This window comes from Magallana gigas, chromosome 9, assembly GCF_963853765.1.
Source record: "Magallana gigas chromosome 9, xbMagGiga1.1, whole genome shotgun sequence".
Classification (NCBI taxonomy): Eukaryota; Metazoa; Mollusca; class Bivalvia; order Ostreida; family Ostreidae; genus Magallana; species Magallana gigas.
The window spans coordinates 46,579,896-46,604,247 of NC_088861.1; the positions used below are offsets into that span (position 1 = coordinate 46,579,896).

Genomic DNA, 24,352 nt, shown 5'->3' on the forward strand with positions numbered 1-24,352 from the left:
CACTGCAGACATCAGGGGTTCTGCATTCAATGATTAGCAATTAAGACTGAAAAAACATTATATTTTATGGGAAATAAAAATTGTGGATTTCATGGAATCCCCTAGCTACTTCTCTGTGTATTTTGAGTTGACACACTATCAGTGTTATTTAAATAATTGCAATTCATTTCAGAAAATTTATTTCCACAATATAACATCCCTATATCTAAAAATTTTGAATATTTCAAAAAAGTCCCTCAAAATTAAGTCTGAGGAATATTACTTGTCTAGGTTCCTTTTTCCATCAGAGACATAACACAGATCTTTCAAAATAGCTTTGATATTGAATTTGGTTTCAAAAATTTATTTATTATCATATATTCTGTTCATCCAGAAGAATACTGAGATAATCTAGAGTACTGACCAGCTTTGCCTCGTTTTAGCGCTGGTTCAATGGAATGTTCCATTAGGGTGAAAAGGGTGTTCCAGGTACTCCGGCTGTAATTCTCCTGATGGAAACAAGACAGTCAATAAGGTCTCTTCACATACAAACTATTAACTATTTCTTTTAATCTCTTAAAAAAGGCCAAAAATAAAACTATCATTTGATTGGAATTGCCTTCCGCCTCATTGAAATTTCCCCCGCTAATAAAATTTTATTAACAAAAATAAAGCACTTTTTTAATTTATTCATTTGGAGATTTTTAATTTTTACCAATTTTTAATTAGTTTAACTTAAAGTTTGAAAAATTAAAAAAAAAAATTCCCCCCTCCCTCCTAGGTCTAGAAACCCGAAGGCGGCAATTCCAAACAAACATATTTTAAACGATGGCCTAACAATGGAGAAATCATTGAGATAGTGAACATCTCAAAAAGCTCCACTTAAATCATGGAAAAGAAGATAAAAGCTTTTCAGAGGACTTTGATTTGAACATATTTTATAAATATGCAAATATACATTCACAAGCATATGGCTTTGATTGATAAAAATTGACCTTATTAATATAATGATCTCTGGCAAAACAATCCAAACTTAGTTGGATGACAACTACAGTTATTTTTATATTAAGTACCTGTATGTGACTCAAGAACTTGGCGTTTTCTGCGGCAGAGAAGGTTGTACAGAACAGATTCTCAAACTCCTCCTTCACTGGTTTAACAATAATCTTCAGGTCCATGGGCTTAAACCTGTAAACAAAAGTACACAATGCTTATTAATAATAATACTGTAGATTCCTTATTTTTCGCAAGTACTTAATTCTGGGATTTAACGGTTTTGCATCAAATAACAAGAATATAAAATCACGAACACCGAAACTTTCATCGTAATTCCAAATAGTTTACATTTGTCTGAAAAATAATAGCAAGGTTTTAAAATCCGCGAGATGTGCTTCATGCGATTTTGCGAGGATAATAATTCCTCGCGTTTAATAAGGATCAATCTTTTTAAGAATTATAGCTTTTTAACTTGTATTAAGATGTAGGAAATCTTGAAATGTCAAAGATAAAGTACGGGTGTATTCGTTTGTTACCTCCAGAACTGGACCAAGATATCTCCAGCATCTACCTGCTAATTGGAAAGTAGACAATGAAGATCTACCGGAGATCTCCATACTGCAAACGAGCATTACTCTTGCAGCTGTCCTATCGACCAAACGAATACACCCCATGTCTTTACTAAATGATAGGTTATGGTTAAAAAATAATTTCTAAAACTTGAAGGTAGATCAGATGGGCATTACTCAATTGTTTTTAAAAATTTTTAAATCTACATGAAACTATGATAAAATTTCAGCCTTCACGATTTTGTCCTTGTGGTTTGATGGAAAATGGTTGAATCGCGGAATAAAGTATTCGTGTAAAATAAGGAATCTACAGTTTATCACTGTAAAAAGTACTCGCCTAAAATAAGGAATCTACAGTTTATCACTGTAAAAAGTACTCGCCTAAAATAAGGAATCTACAGTATTTCATTGTAAAAATATGCTTGCGTCTTGCTAAGAATGATTTAAGGAATGAATTCAATATTTATTTGTTTTATACGATATAAAATGGTGGGGGCAGTTTACGGTTTATAAACCATGAAGCGGTTTATAAAAAAGCGTAAACTGTTTCAAACCATTTCATATCATATTAAACTAACAAATATTGAATTCATTGCTTATAATTTAATTTTTTTACTCTTCATTGTAGATAAAAACGGTCATTTGACCTTTAAAATGACGTAAAAATGTACAAAATTCAAACAGGCCTAATGATACGTTTTTGACGTTAGTCTAACTATGACGTAGGCAACATTCTTTATACGATATAAAATAATATTTTTAAGCCAATCAGAAAGCGTGTTACAACCAGAATTAAATTATTATGAAAGCATCAACTTGAAGATAACAGAAAGTCCTCATGCAGTGTATAAGTTATAATTGTTCTTTCCCGTCCAAGACCTTGCCCCTCCCCCCCTTCCCTACACAGTCTGACTTACCCTCCCAGAAGGTCTGAGCTGTCACTCTGTTGGTTCATGTTGATCACGCGCAGCTTTTGACCTAGAAACCAAGCCATAGATCTGAACTTGTACATGTAATACACGTCAATTTTTTCACAGATAATTTGCGTTTTTGTATTGTCTCCAACACAAACCAGCCTGCTCTCATAACAAGTTATACATTTAAAACACAATCACAAATTAAAAAATATTTTTGTGACATCGTTTCATCAGGAAAATTCCCGTGACTGACCGATATTGTCCTTTTATCCTGTGTCATCAGATCGTCTCGAGTAATAAACAAATCCTTAATGAAACATGTGAAACTTAGAGGCAATATCTTAATTATGATATACCGTATAATGGGTATTTTTTACGTGCTGCTAATTTTTACTATTTTTTACGAGTTTTATAAATCCATAAAAATTAAACGCGTAAATTTTCACAGAAGTAAAAAAAAACACAGCACGTTAACTTTCTACACCGTACGTATGACAGTTATGTTCATGACTTCAGCTCAGTCCCTGACGGCTGTACATGTAGGTATATTTGAGCGTTTTTTGGTCACGTGGTGATTACAGTTCAGATCTTTCTATTTAGTCTTGAGTATTTTTTAAAACTACGTATAATGCCACGTTAGATTTCAATCACTCAGTCAATAACTATGAATATTATTCACTGAATAAACACAATCATAATACCGGTAATTAAGGACTCGTTAACAGAAAAACGATTTTCTGATTTGTATGTGGGTTTTCACCCCCTTTTACCCGAATGATTTTAATTTTTACGGACATGTCCAATTCGTAAAAATATTACGCGCAAAAATTCAAATCGCCCCATTTTAAGACAAATTCGTAAAAAATCACAGCAGTAAAAATTACCCGTTATACAGTATGTTTTAAACTCTTTTGTATGGAAAAAAAATGAGACTGTTTTGGGCACAAACAGGCCTCAAAACTGACATTTTTCATACACAAGGCCCATGGGTCACATCGCTCACCTGAGCACCAACAGTTATAATAGAGTCATATACATATTAAACTCTGGGCAATGTGTTGAAATATATGCTTGTATAAAAGGGGTTTTTGAATTTTCCTCCAGATATTCTTATGGTAAACATACAAAAAATTATACTGACAGTCACTACTTTATCAATTTTGTCTCCACTTGTCAGAGCAGACACATCACAACTTCCCTTGCTCGTCTTAGATCAGACAGAAAACACCCCCTATTCGCATCCTAGATTTCCTTACCTAGCTGCTGGGCCAGGAACTGTACGCTGGACGTTTTTCCGGTCCCTGTCTCACCAACCAATAGAACAGGCTCGTTTTCCTTCACTGCCATAGCAACACGCTCCAGTAGAGCCGAGGCTTGCCTGGTGAAAGAGAATGTGCTCCTGGACCTGAAATAAAGTAACTCAATGTTAAAATACAGAACATTTATTGGCACTGAATGATTGTGGAGAGTTGTTAACCCAATGTTAAAATACAGAACATTTATTGGCATGGAATGATTGGGGAGAGTTGTTAGTCTGAAGTAAAGTAACCCAATGTTAAAATACAGAACATTCATTGGCATTGAATGATTGTGGAAAATGGTTAGTCTAACAGCAATAGATGTAACTCCTCTACATCCACTTGAATGTGCTTTGTGTTAAATAAGCGGACACTGATTCACAAATTGTCAGGCCTTGACAGTGCAAGATCACTATTTCTTGGTACATGTACATCTAATCAGCCCTGCTGATCTCTGCATTATTCATCTCCGACCTCACAAACAACCTTGCCCTTTTCTACAACTTTTACTCAACTTGAACATGTAACCTTGATACTAGTCTCACAGCACTAGTCTGGTTGACCGTTTAACTCACACTGAACTACTTTTATCTTCACTAAACTGATTCCATGTATCGCTGATACTTTCTTAACCTACTCACATACATATACATGTAAGTCTGCCATAACTTGCACATTCTGTGTCCCAGCTACACAATCCTGACTTAACATGTACCAAAACAACTTAAACTAACCCAACATTCCACACAAAAATCTCACATTCAATGTAAGCCATTTTCTGCCTAATTTAAGAAATTCTAACTCGAAACTTGGTCTACAACAGTTGAAACAATGATGAATTAGATGAGTGACAGACCGAGTCTGTGACTTTTTTCTGTAATAATTACCTGAAAACTGTGTGTATGTAGAAGTGACATACATGTACAAGTACCTGGGGAGAGAGAGAGGAAGGGGTCCACCAAAGACCTGTCTATGACAGTGTCAGCACTGACATACCTGGTGAGAGAGGGGGAGGGGTCTACCATGCACCTGTCTATGACAGTGTCAGCAGTGACATACCTGGTGAGAGAGGGGGAGGGGTCTACCAAGCACCTGTCTATGACAGTGTAAGCACTGACATACCTGGTGAGAGAGGGGGAGGGGTCTACCAAGCACCTGTCTATGACAGTGTAAGCACTGACATACCTGATGAGAGAGGGGGAGGGGTCCACCAAGGACCTGTCTATGACAGTGTCAGCACTGATATACCTGGAGAGAGAGGGGAGGGGTCCACCAAGCACCTGTCTATGACCGTGTAAGCTGTGACATACCTGGTGAGAGAGAGGGAGGGCTCCACCAAGCACCTGTCTATGAGAGTGTCAGCAGTGACATACCTGATGAGAGAGAGGGAGGGGTCCACCAAGCACCTGTCCAGACTGACCCGCCCCACTGTGAATCTCTCAACGCCGATCTCTGTACTGGGCTTGTACTTACTGCAGTAGTATTCAGCCTGCAATGAAAGGAAGAATGAATATCAATAAATATAAGTCAAATTAATCTGATCCAGAGAATGAAATCAATGTATGGATAATTACACATGTAGGCAATGAGTCATAACTGACCGGTACAAAAAGGGTGAGTGTCTTCCTAACAGGGTGTCTTGCCGTTTCCTTTCCCCTGTTATTTTCTTTTTTTCTTACCCTTGCTCACATTATGTTGAGTTATTTCTGACCCTGTTCTGGGATATGTTAAGACTGACCCTCTGTATTGATTTAATCTTACCCTGTCCTGAGTTATGTTCAGTTTGGCCCCGATGGCTTGAGTTAATCTTACCCTGTCCTGAGTTATGTTCAGTTTGGCCCCGATGGCTTGAGTTAATCTTACCCTGTCCTGAGTTATGTTCAGTTTGGCCCCGATGACTTGAGTTAATCTTACCCTGTCCTGAGTTATGTTCAGTTTGGCCCCGATGGCTTGAGTTAATCTTACCCTGTCCTGAGTTATGTTCAGTTTGGCCCCGATGGCTTGAGTTAATCTTACCCTGTCCTGAGTTATGTTCAGTTTGGCCCCGATGGCTTGAGCCACAAGGAGGCGTCTCTGTGTGTTGGGGATACATGCAGCGAAGCAGTCGAGAGCTTCCTGTAGCACCAAACCGGCCGTGGAGGTTTCCTGGATCTGGAAATCTGTCGCAATTCTCCGGCACCAGTTCATTAAATCTCTACACAAGAAATAAGAGGCAATTTTTTGGTTTTGTTTCTAAAACTTGTTAGATAATTACTTTAGAGAAACTTTCACAATATTGCAAAAATAAAACATTTCCACTGCAGATGCAACATAGTCTAAGTAATAAATATTTAGTTTTAAATGATCTCAACATAAGGCTTGTTAATGAGAGCAAAGTTGAATCTTTCTTCATGACTGTGCTTGTTATTATCTTATTAGAAAAATTTGCAATTAAATAGTTCATCAATGACTATTAGTTTTTAGATTTTTTTCTATATAAATAAATAAACTTGTTGATCTGTAGTGTATAAATGTTTCCTTTCTTTCCCTAAACAGCAGTAAAGACTCAAATCCCTGTCAGTAAACGTCAAACTTCTCAACATTAAATACTGTTTTGATTAAACGTTTTTGAGACCTGGTAGAGATTAGGCGGCCCTCGTTGGACAAGAACTTCCCAGCAGTACTCGTCTGCGCGTCCTCTCCTTCATCGGATATTTCGTGTTTCCCAGCGGACAACAGGAAGTAGATATCCAGGAGGCGGTCGGTGACGGTACACAGCGGGGGGTATACGGTGTTGATGACCTCCCTCAGCTCCTCCTTGGACAGGGGCTGGATGTTCACCTTGGTCCACATCTTCTCCAGCAACACGGAGCTGCTGCTCTGTTGCCTGTACCAGCCACTGCTGCTCCCCAGCAACCTATGAACAACAACGCCTCTCTAGTAAATTCAACAGTGTGCTATTCTCAAAATCATAGTTTAACAAGCATTAGATAAACTTTTATCATATCAAAAAAGTGATTTGACTAGTGATTGTGAAACTTATACATAACATAAGTTAAGAGAGTTGAATATGCAACTTTGACAATGCATCACTATGTGCAGAAAAAAGTTTTGAATGAACTGGAGAGGTAATTTACACCAAATAAGCAAACTTTATAGATTATCAGACATAAAGAGTTGTTATCAGAAACCTACCTGACAATAGAAATTGATCCCGCGATCATTAATTTCCTGTAAAATGCCCCCTCTACTTACCTCTGGGTAGCAAACAGCCTGAAGTCGGGGTGGGCGGTGACATTCTCCCCGTGACCTGGTATTGACAGCACCCCCCGCTCTAGGAGGGGCAGGAGAATGGAGACCACATCCATAGGGGCGTAGTCGATGTCCTCTAACAGCGCCCAGCACCCCTCAGTGACCGCGCGGGTCAGGATTCCCGGGCGCCAGACAAACTCCCCAGGGACCTCAGTACAGTGGTAGGTACCCAGGAGGGCCTGAATATAATAGTTATATATAACACTTATATAACACTTAATAAAGCCATAGTTATTGATAATAACAATTAAAAATGTTTTGTTACATGTTGTTACATGATTTGTATATTTCCTCAGTAGTAACACGTACAGTGTAATGTATACAGGGTTATTTTCGCCCCATGATATTTTCACCCTTCTTCACTTGCAAACAGTTTTGCCCTGTCTTAAATTTGCTGCTGACAATGAGGTGCGAAAAAATGAAACCGGGTTAGATATTTCCCTGCATACAGTTTATGGAGTAGGATTTGTTTATATCATTCTTTATGTTTATGAATCAGAAGTCTGATAACCCATCTATACATCCATCTACATTATACAAACAGTAAAACACGCTTATAACAAAGTGCCAGGCACGGGTGATTTTACTTCATTATAAGCGTAATTCGTTATATCAGTCAAGTTTACAACATATTTTATAGTCATGGGGAATGAAAATCCACTTTGCTGTAAGCGTCAATTCATTGTAAGCGTGTTCGCTATAATCGTGGTTTACTGTATATGTTTACATGCAGTAAATAATTGGAGGTACCATACTCAGTAAACATTCTCTCTCTCTCTCGCCTTCTCTCTCTCTCTCTCTCTCTCTCTCTCTCTCTCTCTCTCTCTCTCTCTCTCTCTCTCTCTCTCTCTCTCTCTCTCTCTCTCTCTCTCTCTCTCTCTCTCTCTCTCTCTCTCTCCTCTGTCTCTCTCTGACCTTGCTATCTGTCTGGTCTCCCAGCTGGATTTTCATGAAGTCTGGCGCCCGATCCCTGCCCACCCTCTGGGCCAGGTGTTGGACAAGACTGGTCTTCCCACAGCCCACTGGGCCTTGCAGTAGGACCGGGCTCCCTGCAGCCACCGCTAGGGTCAGGCTTCGTAGATTGGCCATCATTGAGGGAACAGGGACAAGAGTCAGTGATTCCTTCAACATTTCAACTTCTGTTAACACTTCAGGAAGACTACATTTATATTGTAATGCTTATCTTTTATATTGCAATAAACAGAGCTAACTAAACATTCAAGCTATTGTAAAATATGGTTTTCTGTACACCTGGTACCACTATATTTACATTTTCCAATGTCTCAAAACAAAAAAATTACACCAAACTCCTAAAGTCTGAGACCTATCTCATCTTTTCTAAACAACTTATATTCTTACCATGGAGTGACTGTCGCGCTGTGGAGATCTAGGGAGCCGCGGCAACAGGAGGCCAGCCACACGGACCACCCCAGGGTGGAGTAATTCGTCTTCGGAATCCAGGGCCTGCATGGCCGCCATCACTTCCTGTGGGGCGAGGGAACCTATTCTGGCGGCCATTGCTGATTGGTTGTGAACCTGCACCTGTGGCATGTAGACCCTGAGACAGAGGTAAACAACTTATGTATATTGAACAGTCTGCGCCTAAAGTGTGTCCACATTGTAAAGGAACAGATCTGTTACAATTTAAATAAATATATGACATTTTGAACTGTCTACTGTTTTATTTTCTGACCTTGACTTTTTAAGTTTATGAAATATGCGGAACTTATCTTGTTCAAAAGTTTAGATGAACTTACAGTTTTACCTATTACCGGCACATATCATAATTATCAGACACTGATATTCAAAAAACAAAATGCCCAAAATGTATTGCCCCAGATCATCAATGTTTATCAATAAGTTTGAATAAATATACTTCAGAGTAAAGATAAATCAACATATTAAAACGGCTTAATGCAAACTCATCTACATTAAAGCATTTTACTACATAACCTTTTTCTCACTTGATTTCAACCACGATAAAAAAAAAAAGGCTTTTAGAGTTTACTTATAATGTTATAATTACTTTTACCTCCTTTTTAAAAGAACCACAAGTACCTTACCTAAAGGATTTTGTTGTTTTATTCAAACTAAATGTATTCGTCTTTTCTGTATTGTGTATCTTACAATGGAAACCAAAGTATTGAATTGCCGTTCAACAGACTGGGATCTATTAGACTGTCTGTCAACAAACTGGGATCTATTAGACTGTCTGTCAACCAGGGATGGGGTCAATTACATTTGAAAGTAATTAATTAAATTACAATAACTTGCTTAAAACCTTCAATTAAATTACCATTACCATTACAATGATTTCCAAATGTAATTAATTAAATTACAATTATTTTGCAAATGTAATTAATTAAATTACACATTACATTTGAGAAAAATACATTTATTGAATTAAAGCAGATATGACATGTACAAATTTTGTCATGAAAATTTACTAATTATTTAGCAACAACACCTACACATGTTTACAGTTTCATTTAATGATTATTAATTGTTCAGTATCCCTTAAGGTTCTCCGATTCTCAGCCTCAAAGTATATTTTTCATCATTAAAATGTTATTTATCATTCAAACTTAGTAAGTGAAATAAAATAGAAAGATATTTTCTTTATGGTATCCATGCATTTTATGAAGTTATTGCAACTCAGGCCGCGATGGATAAATATATGGAATAAATATACAAGTTGAGATCAAATTAGAGGGAAAGACTGTTGAACTGGTGCATCGGTGGTTCAAACCCCTTATCCTGTATGTTTTAGGTCTCCGTGGAGCCATTAGGCCAAGCAGTACTTTGAAGAGTTAAGTGTAATATTAACGCTACAAGACTTTGTCTAGATATAAAAGGCAGATCTATGGTACAAATAAAAAATTCCAAGTTATCAAAGATTGCTAAGGATCGGAGATCGTTAACCTACACCTATCATGTCTACATTGGCAAGTCTTTTCTGGGACACTGAAAGTAAACATTTATCTCAACTAGATTCTTCTTTAAAAATTCGAAAAATACAGGTTACTAGGTAAATCTGGGGTTGAGAGCAGACTATAATTGCTATCAAAACACAATTCACACCTATTGGTCTATTGGCCATTAAGGAAACCCACCAAGATTTGGCAACAAAAACTTAAAAACCTTATTGAAGCCATAGCTCTAGGCAAACTGGCAATTAAAAAGCATGACTAAATAGTTTATACAATTCAAATAACATTGATTTTATTTGTAAAATAAACATAATTTTTTAATCAACTCAGTTAATAATTGGAAACATTAATTATTCCAATAAAATAATAAAATTTTTAGGTAAAAGAGATTGAGTATACCATCAAAATTATTTGGTCCCTAACAAATTAATAAATATGAAAAACATTGACATTCATATATCTGACATAAGTTTAGGAAGCTCATTATTAGATAGTGAATATGTTTACATAAAAAAAAAACTACATGTATATTTGATAAAAGTTAAATGCATTTAAGTACTCTTCCTAATTTGATCTTGTATTTGTATTGTTTTATACTTTTGTACTATTGGAAGTGTGGGGGACAATGGATAGTGGACAGCTTTCTTATTCATATTAACACTCATCAGTGTAATTGAAAGTAATTGAAAAGTAATTTGAATTACATGCCTTTTTTTGAAAGTAATTAATTAAATTACCATTACATGTAATTGAAAAATGTGTCAATTACACATTACTTTCAATTACATCAAAATTTGTAATTAATTACACTCAATTACCATTACAAATTACCATTACCCCATCCCTGCTGTCAACACACTGGGATCTATTAGACCGCCGGTCAATACAATGGGATCTATTAGCCCTTTGGTCAATAGAATGGGATCTACAATGTATTAGACCGCAGGTCAATAGACTGGGATCTAATGTAATGACGGTCAAAAGAAAGGGATCTATTAGCCCTCTGGTCAATACACTGGGATCTATTTGACCGCCGGTGAATACACTGGGATCTATTAGACTGCCGGTGAATACACTGGGATCTATTAGACTGCCGGTGAATACACTGGGATCTATTACACTGTCCATCAATACACTGGGATCTATTACACTCAGTCAATAGACTGGGACCTATTAGACCGCCGGTCAATACACTGGGATCTATTAGACCTCCAGTCAATAGACTGGGATCTATTAGACCGCCAGTCAATAGACTGGGATCTATTAGACCGCCGGTCAATAGACTGGGATCTATTAGACCGCCGGTGAATACACTGGGATCTATTAGACTGCCGGTGAATACACTGGGATCTATTAGACTGCCAGTGAATACACTGGGATCTATTAGACTACCGGTGAATACACTGGGATCTATTAGACTGCCGGTGAATACACTGGGATCTATTACACTGTCCGTCAATACACTGGGATCTATTACACTGTCCGTCAATACACTGGGATGTATTAGACCTACGGTCAATAGACTGGGATCTATTAGACCGCCGGTCAATAGACTGGGATCTATTAGCCCTCTGGTTAATAGACTGGGATCTAATGTACTGACAGTCAAAAGAAAGGGATCTATTAGCCCTCCAGTCGATAGACTGGGATCTATTTGACCGCTGGTCAACAGACTGGGATCTATTGTACCGCCGGTCAACACACTGGGATCTAATGGACCAATGGTCAATACACTGGGATCTATTAGACTGCCGGTGAATACACTGGGATCTATTAGACTGTCCGTCAATACACTGGGATCTATTACACTGTCCGTCAATAGACTGGGACCTATTAGACCACCGGTCAATACACTGGGATCTATTAGACCTCCGGTCAATAGACTGGGATCTATTAGACCTCCGGTCAATAGACTGGGATCTATTAGACCGCCGGTCAATTGACTGGGATCTATTAGACCGCCGGTCAATAGACTAGGATCTATTAGACTGTCGGTCAATACACTGGGATCTATTAGACTGCCGGTGAATACACTGGGATCTATTAGACTGTCGGTCAATACACTGGGATCTATAAGACCGACGGTCAATAGACTGTCAATGGTCTCGGTCAATAGAACACACTGAGCTGTTCCCAACACCTCAGGAAAAACCTTCTGCTCTATTGATTGCTCAGACATTAAATTATTGAATACTGCAATGCTCTCTCTCTGACACTAACATCCCCCTCCCCTCCCCACACTCCTCCCCTACGCCCCCCAACACACACACACACAAACACCTACCTGGCTAGCTCCTCGTCCCAGCCATTTCTCATCAATGCTGTCCCCCTGCTCCCTGACCCTCCGCCCCGGTCACGCTTACTGCTCTTCTTTTTCTTCTTCTGGGATTCCCCATTCTCTGACTGAGTTTCTGTCGCCCTTGATGACAAGATCAGCTGTAACAGACATTTCTTCTGTTTCCCTGACAACCGAACCAGCTCTCCAACAGAGCTAACTATGTTCCTACACAAAAAAAAATATGTGCTTAACCCCTTTAATTGATTTTCCCCAATATCATTGAATCATTGATAGTGAAGATATATAACCAATGAATCACAAACATACTCATTCCAAGTAAAATATGTTCAAATTTATACAAAGGCTTTGAATTTTATCTCCTAATTATTTACCAGAGAGCCTCAGGGTCAAGTTTGATGGAGTCCTCCGTCACAAATGACACAAGTGCAGAGAGGTTAAAGGGAATGCTGGGAAGACTGCGAGTCAAGGTCAAGGTTGCTTTACTCAATTCAAGGCTAAACTGCAAGCAAAAAAAAAAAAATAGACAGATATTTCTTTGCTTTCATCCATTTCTAAAACCAATTTGGATTAGACTGTGACCTTTATATACTGGAATGGGAAGATGATTGATGACTTAAGATGCCACTAACCTGCTGCGCCCAGTTATTTTTTTCATGGAAGAATCCGTCACAGGATCTGACGTAACTATCCACAAACCTACAAAACACCGATTGCTGACGTTTAATATAATACCTGTAAGCACTCATAAATATCATGGACAATAGGACATTTTTTTTCTCTGAGGCACAAGGCTAGTCTTGTCCTCTAAGGATTTTGGTGTAAAAAAGTTCACAGCAAAGATGTTGGGGGGGGGTGTGTTTACCCACTCTACATTCTGTTGTTACATTGATTGTGTTGCTGTAAAAAGTACATTCTATAAAAAAAATCATATCATGGTCACCGTTTTTTTTTTTCAAATTCAAATGAAAAGAATACCATTCCATGTATGAAACTATCATTGCCTAGTTTAAAAAAAAGTCTGATTAGAATACTGTATAAAGGGTAATTTTCGCTCAGTGTAATTTACGCCCTTCTACACTTGAAAACAGTTTCTCCTCTTCTTGAATTTGCCTAGACACAGTTGTGTTTAAAGAAAGATAATATGAGTCATTGGAATTTGCCCAGTTTTAAATTCGCCCATTAGCAACGAGGGCAAAAGGGGTGAAAATAAAATGGGGGCGATATTTCCCTGTATACCGTATTTCAGTCAGTTGTGATTGAGATTTCATCTTTTGTCTCTTTATCCTATTTTAAATTATTTATAAATGATATCAATTCTTTAATTTTTTTAATTAAGATTTTTTTCTTGGGTGGAAAAAAAGTGCAAGATTAGTTCAGTCTGATAAAAATGTCTTACTTTTGAACACTAGAGACCTCAACTAGCTATAGAAACATCCTTAGACTCAATGTGACTCATGCATGCTTAAATAAGTCATTCTTTACTTACCCTATGACGTAAGGACAAAGTTGAAGAACTCGAGATAAAGCCATGCAGTAAACCTGCTTTTGTCTACCACGAGATCTCTCATCTCGTATCTCATTGACCACATCTCTGGCTCGGTACACGAGATCAAGAATATTCCTTCTGCACACCTGGCAAATTCTCTCAGCTTGATCTGGGGCCGTCAACAACTGACCCACTTGAAGAAGAACCTGTAAAGCGATAAAAATACCATTAGATTACCACAAAGAACAAGCAAAAGATTTTTTTGTTTTTTGTACCTTCCCCCCACCATCATCCCCCATTTGAAATGGGATATATCAGCATCAGCGTTGGACATTTTCTGATAAATTGGGGAAAATGACTACTTTTGCAGATTATAATAAATATTTAGCATTGTAACATGCTGCTGTCAGGACCACATTGTTTTTGTCGAATCTACTTTCAGTTTCTTTTGGTGTTTTGTTAATTCCTACATCAAAAGCTTCATGTTAACAATTTTCATGATTTCAATTGGGAAGAACCATCTTCTATTTGGAAAAAACCCCCCACTAATTTGTGGAAGGGGAAATGAAATTGCCAAATATCAGCTGTATTAGGGCCTTTAAAAAATCGCTGCAAGCCTGTGAAAGATTAACAGTGGGGTTAGGAAGATGAATATGAACTGTCTGGTAAGAGACCCCTGTAATACATGCACATTTCTACTCGATCTAAACTTTAGGAACCTCAAAAAGAATATGATGGTATCAATGGTATCGGTACTATTACTCAAGCAGATCAAAGATAAACCCACCACCATTTATTATAACATGGCTGGGCTGCGTTTTACAGAAGAACTTACGACAAAGTCAAAAATATTTTCACTGTTATAGAGCTATTGTCCAAATAATCAGTAAATAGGTATTTTATTATTCTGAAGAAAACTTTATTTTTCGGCGATACAGATTTCCTTGACGATAAACAAATGAGATTTATTGGACTTTGAGTTTAACGTAGAGACTTAAGATTACACTAGAGGTGTTCTGAGTTTAAAAACAAGGGATATCAAATGCCGTCATTGAATAGTTTTGATTGTTATACTTTCATGTTAAATACTGAAATCTGATTGGTTAAGACGCAGTTAATAATATTTACTATTACCCTCAACATTAGCAACGCAGTTGGCAACGGGTAACATTAAAAAATGTTACATGCGCGAAAATTATGCGCGTACGGTTCGCTGTAGAATTCACGTTATTCCTATATAAAAGCAGTAAAATTTTCTTAAAAATTTTAAAAAAGACATTCAGTATAAAAAAATAAATAGTGCCTGTTTGGGAGGATAACAGTTGAAATTGACACCCCTCGAAAACCATTGTCAACCTCCGCTTCGCGTCGGTTGACAATGGTTTTCTCGGGGTGTCAATTTCAACTGTTACCCTCCCAAACAGGCACTATTTATATGATATGACTATTCACCATGGACATCACAGAAAGGACTTCACTGTAACATAGAATAGCATGTTTCTTCTTTGTAATTTTACATTGAAAATATTCACAGAGGTATAATAAAATTCTATATGTTTAATCCCACAGAACTGTATTACATGTTATGATATAATGCAAACCAACTGTTATTCGCGACAACTTTATTTCGCTAATTACCTGAGATGACCTGGTTCGCGGCGACAAATTTTCGTGACCAAATTTTCGTGACAAAGCATTATCCACAATATTCTTTTTGTCACAATTGTACAATAAATACTCGTCTATGGCAAGAAATATTGTGACAATGAGGCTCTCATGAACCTCACAAAAATTTCTCGCACGCGAATAACAGTTGGTTTACAGGTACTGTATTAAATCACCGAGTTATAAAAAGATCAATGAATACATCTTTTTCTACATATTCTCTACAGTTACCTATCGATTACGTGTGAGTAAGGTAAAACACCTGAGTAAGGTAAAACACCTGCCTTTTGTGGGTCATCACTTTGATCTGGTTTGGACAATTCTGGCCTACTTCTGGCTTTCTTCATCACCTGTGAACATACACATCAGAAAACGTATCAAGTAAGTGGAGTGAATGATTTATATATCATACCATGTAGGAGAGGGGTTTCTTATGTACCGGTATATATTTTTGTCTTAAAATAGGAATTATAAATCAAGAAAGTACATCGTGATCCCAATCTTTGGTCTAAAAATTATATTGGTCTAAAAATATGTTGAGACTAAATGTCAATGAATGTTATACCATAATGATATATATATCCATTGGCAATGAGGACAATATGAAGTCTATTGAACACAGCAACACCATCTATAAAAAATCAATTATGCTGCTGCAGCTTATAGCAAATATGTGAATTTTGACAACAATTCTCTGTGCGATGGGCAAAATAGCACAGAAACCAGAGGCGGATCCAGCAATTTGGAAAAGGGGGGGTTCCAACTGATGATAATCAATACGTGCAAAATTCATTATTTGTCAATAAACAAGGCCGTTTGAACGTTTACCTTGCGTAAATTAATTAACAGTTATCTCGTCAATATCTACATGTATTTCATAACTATTTTAATATCAGGGTGCCCTGCATTTATTAAGCGTTTTGGGTTAGGTAAGGAAGATTTGCACAATTTCTAGCCTTAGAAAAAAAATCCAAGTCTCCAGCAATGAGAACGTGCGTCTATGCTTAATAGAAAGAAACACTAAAAAAAATGATTCAGAATTATTACGACAAGCTATTATAAATATAAATATTTTGGTCAATTTTTTTTATGTCTTTGATGTTTAAATTCTGAACTATTTATCGATTTTGATTTCTATCGATTGCCATCTTAAATAAAGGTCTAAATGATAGGATATGACAAAAAATGGGGATAACTTATCTGCTGAATAGATGGTACGTGTGTAATACAATAGTACAAACAATAGTCGTCCCAGGGAACTTGATGTGACCTCTGTAATGGGTGAGCCACATCACCCGGCACTAGTACAGATGCGATCATATTCAAGAAAGTTTTGAAAAGTTGTGTATTTACATAATGGTTTACATATAAACCCCTTACACAGTATTTTTGTAACGTAATTTCCGATTCTTGGAAACAAAAATAAAACCTCGTTTGTGATTCAGGTATGAAGGTAGCTAGCATTCCAAAAAAATAGCATAACCCGCATAGGAAATTCTTTAAATGAGCAATTTTAAAAGCATTTATTTGAGATAATTAAAATATTTATAGTATATATGGTAATAATTGCCTTTAAATAGGCATTACAAGTTTTCCAAAAAATTCATGTCCCAGAGAAAGGGGGGGTTCTGACCCCCGGAACCCCCCCTCTGGATCCGCCAATGGAAACTGTGGCACGGAAAACGTTCGCCAGCACAGAAACTATTCTATGACTATGAAAAAAAATGCAGTTTTACACTTGCGTATTGTACCATGTCGTGTAAACTGAGCAATGAAGCAAAATTTATATATATGAGCTTCAGCAAGTACAGGGGGTTGTATATTAGAACCAAAACATTAAAAAGGGGTATCTTATATTTTTCCTTTAAGGTGCCACTTTTCTTACAGATGGTTTTTTTTCTACACAAGCCCCTGTGCATCAAGTAAGATACGTGGAAATAAACAGATAAAACTAACGAATATAAACAAGTATCTTTCTCGTCATGTCTCGTCATTGAAAACCGTAAACAAATCCACACATCGGGCCACACACAGTTGTATTTTTGTAAGAACAAGCAATGCCTCACTAACACACAGCTTTCCGTTCATTATTTGTAATCGATTAAACATTTACCTTCGCTGTTTTTCATTAAAGTTGAGTCTTTTCTAGGGATACCTCTCAAAAGCTATCTCAGTATCTGTCAAACCATGTGGTTCTTCCCACGTGTGTTTTCGAAACGTAAATATAAAAACCGGAACTGGTTGAATCCGGATATGCAATGCACATGAGAAGGTTACATCGTTGATACAGATTTGTTCATTTACCAAAAATTCAGTACGTACCAAATGAGAATATCTTAAAGCATCTTTGAATATTCTGGTTTATCAAGAGCCTTTTTACATGCATTAATGTATTATTTATTTTTGAATAATGATTTAATACCTTTCTCTGAACAAGAGGGGATATAGCTCAGTGGTAGAGCATTCGACTGCAGATCGAGAGGTCCCCGGTTCGAACCCGGGTGTCCCCTGAAATTTTTTCTAAAATTTACACACAAGTATGTGCATGGCTAATGCATATGTGCGAGAATCCTTAATTAGCAATATTTTTGTGTTGCATTATCGTGAATACCACAAACTCTTCACACAATGCACAAAATGTTTACAGACTTTACTGAATTTTATTTTATCGTATTAAAATAAGTGCATGACTATATCAAATTTATAAAATTAAGTACTTGCATGTACTTACATGTACTTACTTATGCATGCTTTACTGTCATGTACTTAGAGCACATGAGGCCCTCACTGAAGACCCCCATTTCGACATCTGCTGCATGATGCCCCAAGTCTATCCGTGATGTTTAATGTCATCTTTTCTACTCGGACCTCCGCCATGCCTTCTCTGGTCGCTCTCTATATCTTTTTCCTCAGATGGCGTTCATCATAAAGCTACCCTAATTGGTATCTCTGATGTTTCTTTTCTCAGAACATGGCCGATCAACTTTCATCGTTTTTCTTTGCATATGGCAGCTGTTTAAGTTAATTTGTACAGCTCTTCGTCGCTGATCTCGGTTGGCCAGAATACCTTTGGAATCTTGCGGAGGCATCTTGTTTGCATGGTGTATAGTTTTTGAGTGACGGTTATATGTCACCTTCCAGGATCGACCCAGAACTATATATTTTGTACAACACATAATGGTTGTGCTGAAAAAGAATATTTTCAAATTTCCGACATATATGAATGTATAAGGTAAATGAAGACAGCTGAAATAAATTTGTGAACTGCTTTGACAATTGTTTCATTATTTGCTGAAGAAAGATTTGTATCCCCATATAGTAATATGTAGACGTCAGTTTGGAAAGGTATAGTATCCAGGTGCAACATTCTTGCATTGGTATATAGGGGGCATTCAAGAAGATAGTGTTCGTTAGTTTCGGGTTTACCGCATGAGCAGAGTGGATTATTAACTATATTGCGACTGAAAAGGTGATGTTTTAAAGTGCTGCATTTTAGTCTAAGCCTGGTATGAAGAATCTGTTCTCTACGGTGACCGAAGTAATAGTAGTTGGGAACTAGAGACGAGCTCGTTGCAAGCAACGATTAGGTCTTCCGTCGTAGCTGCGTCATACTTGTGACGTAATACAAAAATTGATACCTGACCATGGTGCAATATTAGATGTATAAACACTGTGTAAAAGAAACAAAGTACATGTATATAAGCAAATACAGATCTTTAAAAGTTGTCTGAAGTTTGATTCGCCGCATGTTGTTTTTTTTGCATGTGCATTTTATTTTGAGAAACTTATCTCATCATCATTGACTCAATATACACAGAATATATATGGACGACGATTATAATCACACAGTGGGTATGCCCGGTATGAACGTAAAAAGACCAAACATTTTACTCGCACTTTTTATCGAAAGCAAGGGCCAATGAATCTTTTAGAATGTATGCGGAGATCCTGGAAATTTTACAGGGGGTTCTGAAGAATAATTTTGTTTTTTGAGGGGGGGGGGGGGGGAGGGGGCATGCGCGGATAAGAAAAATTTTCCTGGGGTGGGGGGGGGTGAGTGTCTGACGGTTATTTGAGTTTGCCTGGGGATGTCCGAGGCATATTTTTGTAATTTTATATTGTACATGTAATGGAAAGAAATTTTGCGGGGGTTGGGGTGGGGTCTGGAACCCTCACCCTACTCTTCTAGATTCGCGCATGGGGAAGACCGATGCCGGTAATTTAACGGTAATTTTAACCATTTTCATTTAATTAATCATTTTCAAAATTATCGGAATTCAAATAGTACCTTTAAACGCAGTTAAAACTTAAAATACGAACCATTTAGTCTCAGTGAGTATTCGGCCAACATGCGTCCGCGTACGAAAGAAATGGCAATATTCAAGAAATTTGGATGGACGATCTGGGTCCTAGGTCGTCCATCCGATTCTTTTTCAGACTAAGAGCTACAGAACTGCACTTAGAGAATGTCAAACTGATTATGTCAATTCATTTTCTCTCAAAGAATCAGTTTTTTAATCAATAAAAAAAAAAAAATCTGGCCCAATTTTCAATGTAAGCATTTTACAATTTAAAGGTCTAATAAAATTTTGAATGAAGTTTCAAGATACTACTCTTCGTTGTTTTATACGAAATATTGCATGGAAAAAAGATTTACATCGCATATATATTATAGAACTAATTTCTTCTCTTTTTTATTTACAGCAAAATAAATCCAAGAAAAAATCTAAATATAATTTTTTCCTTTATATGTGTTAATGAAAACGTTGATCAGCAAGGGCCGGTTCTATGTCGTGCAAGCACCTACTTAATAGATTGTTACACGGATCTACCACGATGACAAATATCGAAAAGGCAATATTGTGGGTGAAGGATGAAAGTGTAGTTTGTTTTTTAGGTTTATTTTTGATAATTATATTTATCGGGATCAATTTGGTCTGCTGGTTTGTTTTGTTTATTGAAAAGGGGAATAAAGAAAATGAGTAATTTCCGATATGAAGTCAAGCATATATTTTCATATTATCATTGACTTAAAACATGTTGGAAAAAAGAAATATTGTATCAAGCAGTTAGTTATTATGCGCAGATCATGCATTCCTCTATTGTTTTCACAATTGCATGTATCAGTTACTACACGTATTTGCTTACGGAGAAATAAATTTCCAAAGAGATGATATAGTTATCAGTTAAGTTCCAGATTGTCTTCTGCACATGCAAGCACCTGTGTAATCCTGATTTTAAAATAGGTATAATGGCCGGGGGGGGGGGGGGGTCATCGCAACAAAATTGTGTATTAGCGTACTAGAGTGTACATTGTTAATTAATGATTGATGTTGAATTGTTATTAACAAACAAAATCATAAATTTATAATAACAAACACTAAAATGCCAGGGAGTTCTGCTGGACGCGATTTCATCTGTCTTCAATTAATAGGGTGTAAGGATGCCCGCCTACTTAATACATATGCTCACGCGTCAACCGATTAAAAATGACTGTATTTTGGATTTATAAATCGTTCTAAAACATTCGATCTGATATATCGTTGTTAACAATTCAAAACTTTGAACGATTAAATTTATTTTTATACCTACCCCGACCCTCACGGAAAAATCCATTCAGATCAATGGAAATTTCATTTACAAGACTCCGCGCCAGAATCAGAATGTCTCATTCATTAATTTTTTCGTAGTTATAGTGGACGAGTCCAAAATAGGAATTTTGAGACACATCATACAATGTGAACATATGCCATGAATGCAGTTTACTTTGCGTCTATTTTCTTATTTTGAGAGTCCTTTTTATCATGTTTATCATGGCTTGAAAATGACGGAAGGCCCTTGAATGTTGTTGAATGTTGTTATTTTTATGCAGGCACGTAGCATCCTTTTTGAAAGTGGGGGGGGGGGGGGGGGGGGCAGACTCATCCAAAAGCAAAAAAAAAAAAAAAAAGAAACTTTCCCAAAATCTTCAAAATCCTAATCCGGGGGGGGGGGGGGGGTCTGGCGTAGTATGTATATAACTTCAATTTCAATCCTTATTTTAAAAAAATTAGTTGCTGTGAGAAAAAGTGCGGGGGGGGGGGGGGGGGGGCACTCACAAGCTTGAATTAATAATTGCCTTTAATGTGTCAACATTTATATTCATAATTGATGAAAACGTTATATGGGATGTAATAAGCAAGAGTGTTCAATGAAAAGGGTTTTCACATTGCACGTGTGTAATCCTGATTTAAAAATAGATTGCCATATTTGAAAGGTCAAAAAAAAAGAAAAAGAGGGAGGTGTCATCGCAAAAAGATGATACACATTGTCTAAGTAGTACAATGTAAGTAATAGTTGGTGTTGGATTATCATCATTAACAAAGAATCATCAGTTTGGATTTATTAAAACAAATATAAATTCATATAATTGGAATATTTACTGGAGGGGCTACGTACAAGTAATTCGCCGAAGTGGGGTACGTGTGACCCGATTTTTGATCAATTGGGCGATTTCATTCATCTGGAAAAGGGTTTCACTCGCGTGTACAAATGTAAATGTACATCAAAGAATTGTTAGTCAATTAAGTGTGTACGTTAATTCGATAGATTTCTTCTAAAACATTCAATCCAAAGTATAATATATGTAGTTAATAGTGGACACCCTCCCAATGGATCTATGCCGATGGATCTATCTGAGATCTCAGCTGTTGCGTGAATGGTAAAGAAAGATTTCGCGCCATAATACGTCTCATTCATAATTTTGGCTCGCCGATTTGTGGGCGAGTCCAAGTTAGGCCAGAGCACATGATGTGTAGATGGTCTTACCCACTCTATTTTCTTAACTGGTCATATAATAAATAGAGATATCATGGATCTTTCAATTTTGTCGGAGCATGTAATAAATGGAACCAAAAAATAAAGTAATTCTAATTGAATTAAATTGAAGTTAAAATGTAAATACCCCCTCCCACCTACGGATTAGGATTTTTAAAATTCCCCATTTTTTGAATTGCTTGTCAAAATTTTTTTTGATGAAGCTGCCCACCTACCCCCCCCCCCCCACACACACACACTTTCAAATAACGATGCTAAATGTACGTGTTTGAATATCCTTTCCTATATGGTTAGAAATAACAAAATGTCTTTGATTTTGCATCTAATATATAACAAATTCAATTTTCAATATGGCTGTTTGAGATTATTCGATACATGTACATTCCTAAAATGATTTAAAATAATGAAATGATTTAATTTCCAGTGATATACAGGTACATGCACTCGATCGAAGAAAAAGATTGAAATTGCTTCTAAACTCTGCACGTTCAGTTTAATAATTTATGATCCGCAGCGAAAATTAAATTTCATTTCTTATAAGATAGCCTAATTGATACATGCATGCTTCCATTGAATAAATTTGGGTAGTCAGGCAAGCTTTTGGAAAGCTATTGCTTGTATAATATTAAGGTCAGACGCGACCTTCATGTATCTTCCATTTTTTCCTATCTCCACAATGTGAATTAAGATTTCCACTTTGTTATTTCATAATTAAATTTTTATGTAATATGATTTTTTTGGTTTGAATATAAAGTGTTCATATTAAAATATATAGTACAAATGTATGACTTTACTTATAAGCATTCAAATGCATTTTGCGTGCTATTTTAAGGAAAGTTCGAAATATTCTAGCTCCAAAACGAGCCTGGTAATGTACTCTAAATTTTTTGGAATTAACAGGTTTAAATGTTAATAAATAAGGAATGAAATATCAAGGAAAATTATATAAAATTGAGGAACGTCTCGTCTGTCTTTAATTAAAATAATATAAATAGACATCATAAATCCCATATCAAACGACATATAACTACTTGAATCTGCGCGTCTTTTAATGAATTTATGAACAGCGGCAATTCTAAGGTAATGTTAGCTGCAACTTGTATGAAAAATTTCGGATGGTACTCATTTTTTCCAGACGGAGAGCTACATATATGCAGCTAAGGTAACTAATAATGCTTCCGATGAAATACTTTGTTTAGTAATGCAAGGTTTTAAGAGAGCAATACTTATTTGTTTAAAAAATAAAACCCTAATACTTCACATTTCATTCGCTGTTTGTAGAACAAGCAGAACCAGTATCAGTTCGATCCCTACCGTATGTACATTGTTCGAATTTAATAGCCCTTGCATTGCATTGCTTTGCATGTACAAAATATCTTTTAAAAATTCAACACTGAAAGTGTTTATCTATATGGCTATTAATCTATATGTACATGTACACATAGCGTACACATGTGATTCAAAATACCCCAAACGGAAAAATTCACTTATTGAGTCTACATTTTATAGAATTTGCAAAAAATACATTGCGGGTCTGAATGTTTGTTAATGTGTCAATCTATCAATAAACAGTTTGTTAATTATTTTCGATTGCTAAGGCTACATCGTTTTTGATGAACATTGAATAACATTTTTTCCATGCCATTATTTCCATGGAAGATAGCGAGTACAATTATAAAGCACAATTTATTTAATTATCTCTTTAATATTGTGTACTAGTATGTAATAAATAATTTATAAACCGAAGGTTGTTTGGTATTTTCGTTTGTAGATGCATTGCAAGTAAAAAACGTGAAACGCGGGGCAAGTCATAATTAATATCCCTCATGCGCGGATCTAGAGGGGGGGTCGGGGGGTCCCGACCCCCCCTGGAAAATGAAAATTTATTAAATTTACATAGTAAAATTATCGAAAATATGCCTCGGACCCCCCCCTGGCAAACACAATTATCCTTCGGACCCCCCCTGGAAAAATTTTCTGGATCCGCGCATGTCCCTAATAACCGTTACTTAAAAATAGCGGCTTTGGATTCAAATATTATCGTATACGAATATAAGTTCACTTTTTAAAATCATCTCCACGATGATAATATTATACCCATCGGAA

General features: G+C 36.6%; 2 protein-coding genes and 1 non-coding gene across 3 annotated transcripts in view; 2 read left to right on the forward strand and 1 right to left on the reverse strand.

Annotated features, from left to right (window-relative positions):
• LOC105332697 (midasin) overlaps positions 1 to 17,650 on the reverse strand; it is a 102,956-nt gene extending 85,306 nt beyond the window's left edge. Inside the window, exons 1-16 of the mRNA XM_066072569.1 lie at positions 17,544 to 17,650; positions 15,715 to 15,780; positions 13,766 to 13,971; positions 12,909 to 12,975; positions 12,651 to 12,778; positions 12,265 to 12,483; positions 8,410 to 8,608; positions 7,966 to 8,172; positions 6,994 to 7,229; positions 6,374 to 6,655; positions 5,776 to 5,953; positions 5,070 to 5,248; positions 3,718 to 3,866; positions 2,462 to 2,522; positions 1,053 to 1,167; positions 404 to 488 (exon numbers count right to left, since the gene is read on the reverse strand). Coding sequence (XP_065928641.1) covers positions 404 to 488; positions 1,053 to 1,167; positions 2,462 to 2,522; positions 3,718 to 3,866; positions 5,070 to 5,248; positions 5,776 to 5,953; positions 6,374 to 6,655; positions 6,994 to 7,229; positions 7,966 to 8,172; positions 8,410 to 8,608; positions 12,265 to 12,483; positions 12,651 to 12,778; positions 12,909 to 12,975; positions 13,766 to 13,971; positions 15,715 to 15,777 — 2,374 coding nt within the window. The 5' untranslated portion in view covers positions 15,778 to 15,780; positions 17,544 to 17,650. The remainder of the gene's footprint in view (positions 1 to 403; positions 489 to 1,052; positions 1,168 to 2,461; positions 2,523 to 3,717; positions 3,867 to 5,069; positions 5,249 to 5,775; positions 5,954 to 6,373; positions 6,656 to 6,993; positions 7,230 to 7,965; positions 8,173 to 8,409; positions 8,609 to 12,264; positions 12,484 to 12,650; positions 12,779 to 12,908; positions 12,976 to 13,765; positions 13,972 to 15,714; positions 15,781 to 17,543) is intronic.
• LOC117680609 (E3 ubiquitin-protein ligase TRIM71) overlaps positions 1 to 24,352 on the forward strand; it is a 235,721-nt gene that overhangs the window by 187,171 nt on the left and 24,198 nt on the right. The window lies entirely within an intron of this gene.
• On the forward strand, positions 17,869 to 17,940 carry Trnac-gca (transfer RNA cysteine (anticodon GCA)). The gene has a single exon. It is a non-coding gene; the product is annotated as a tRNA-Cys (tRNA).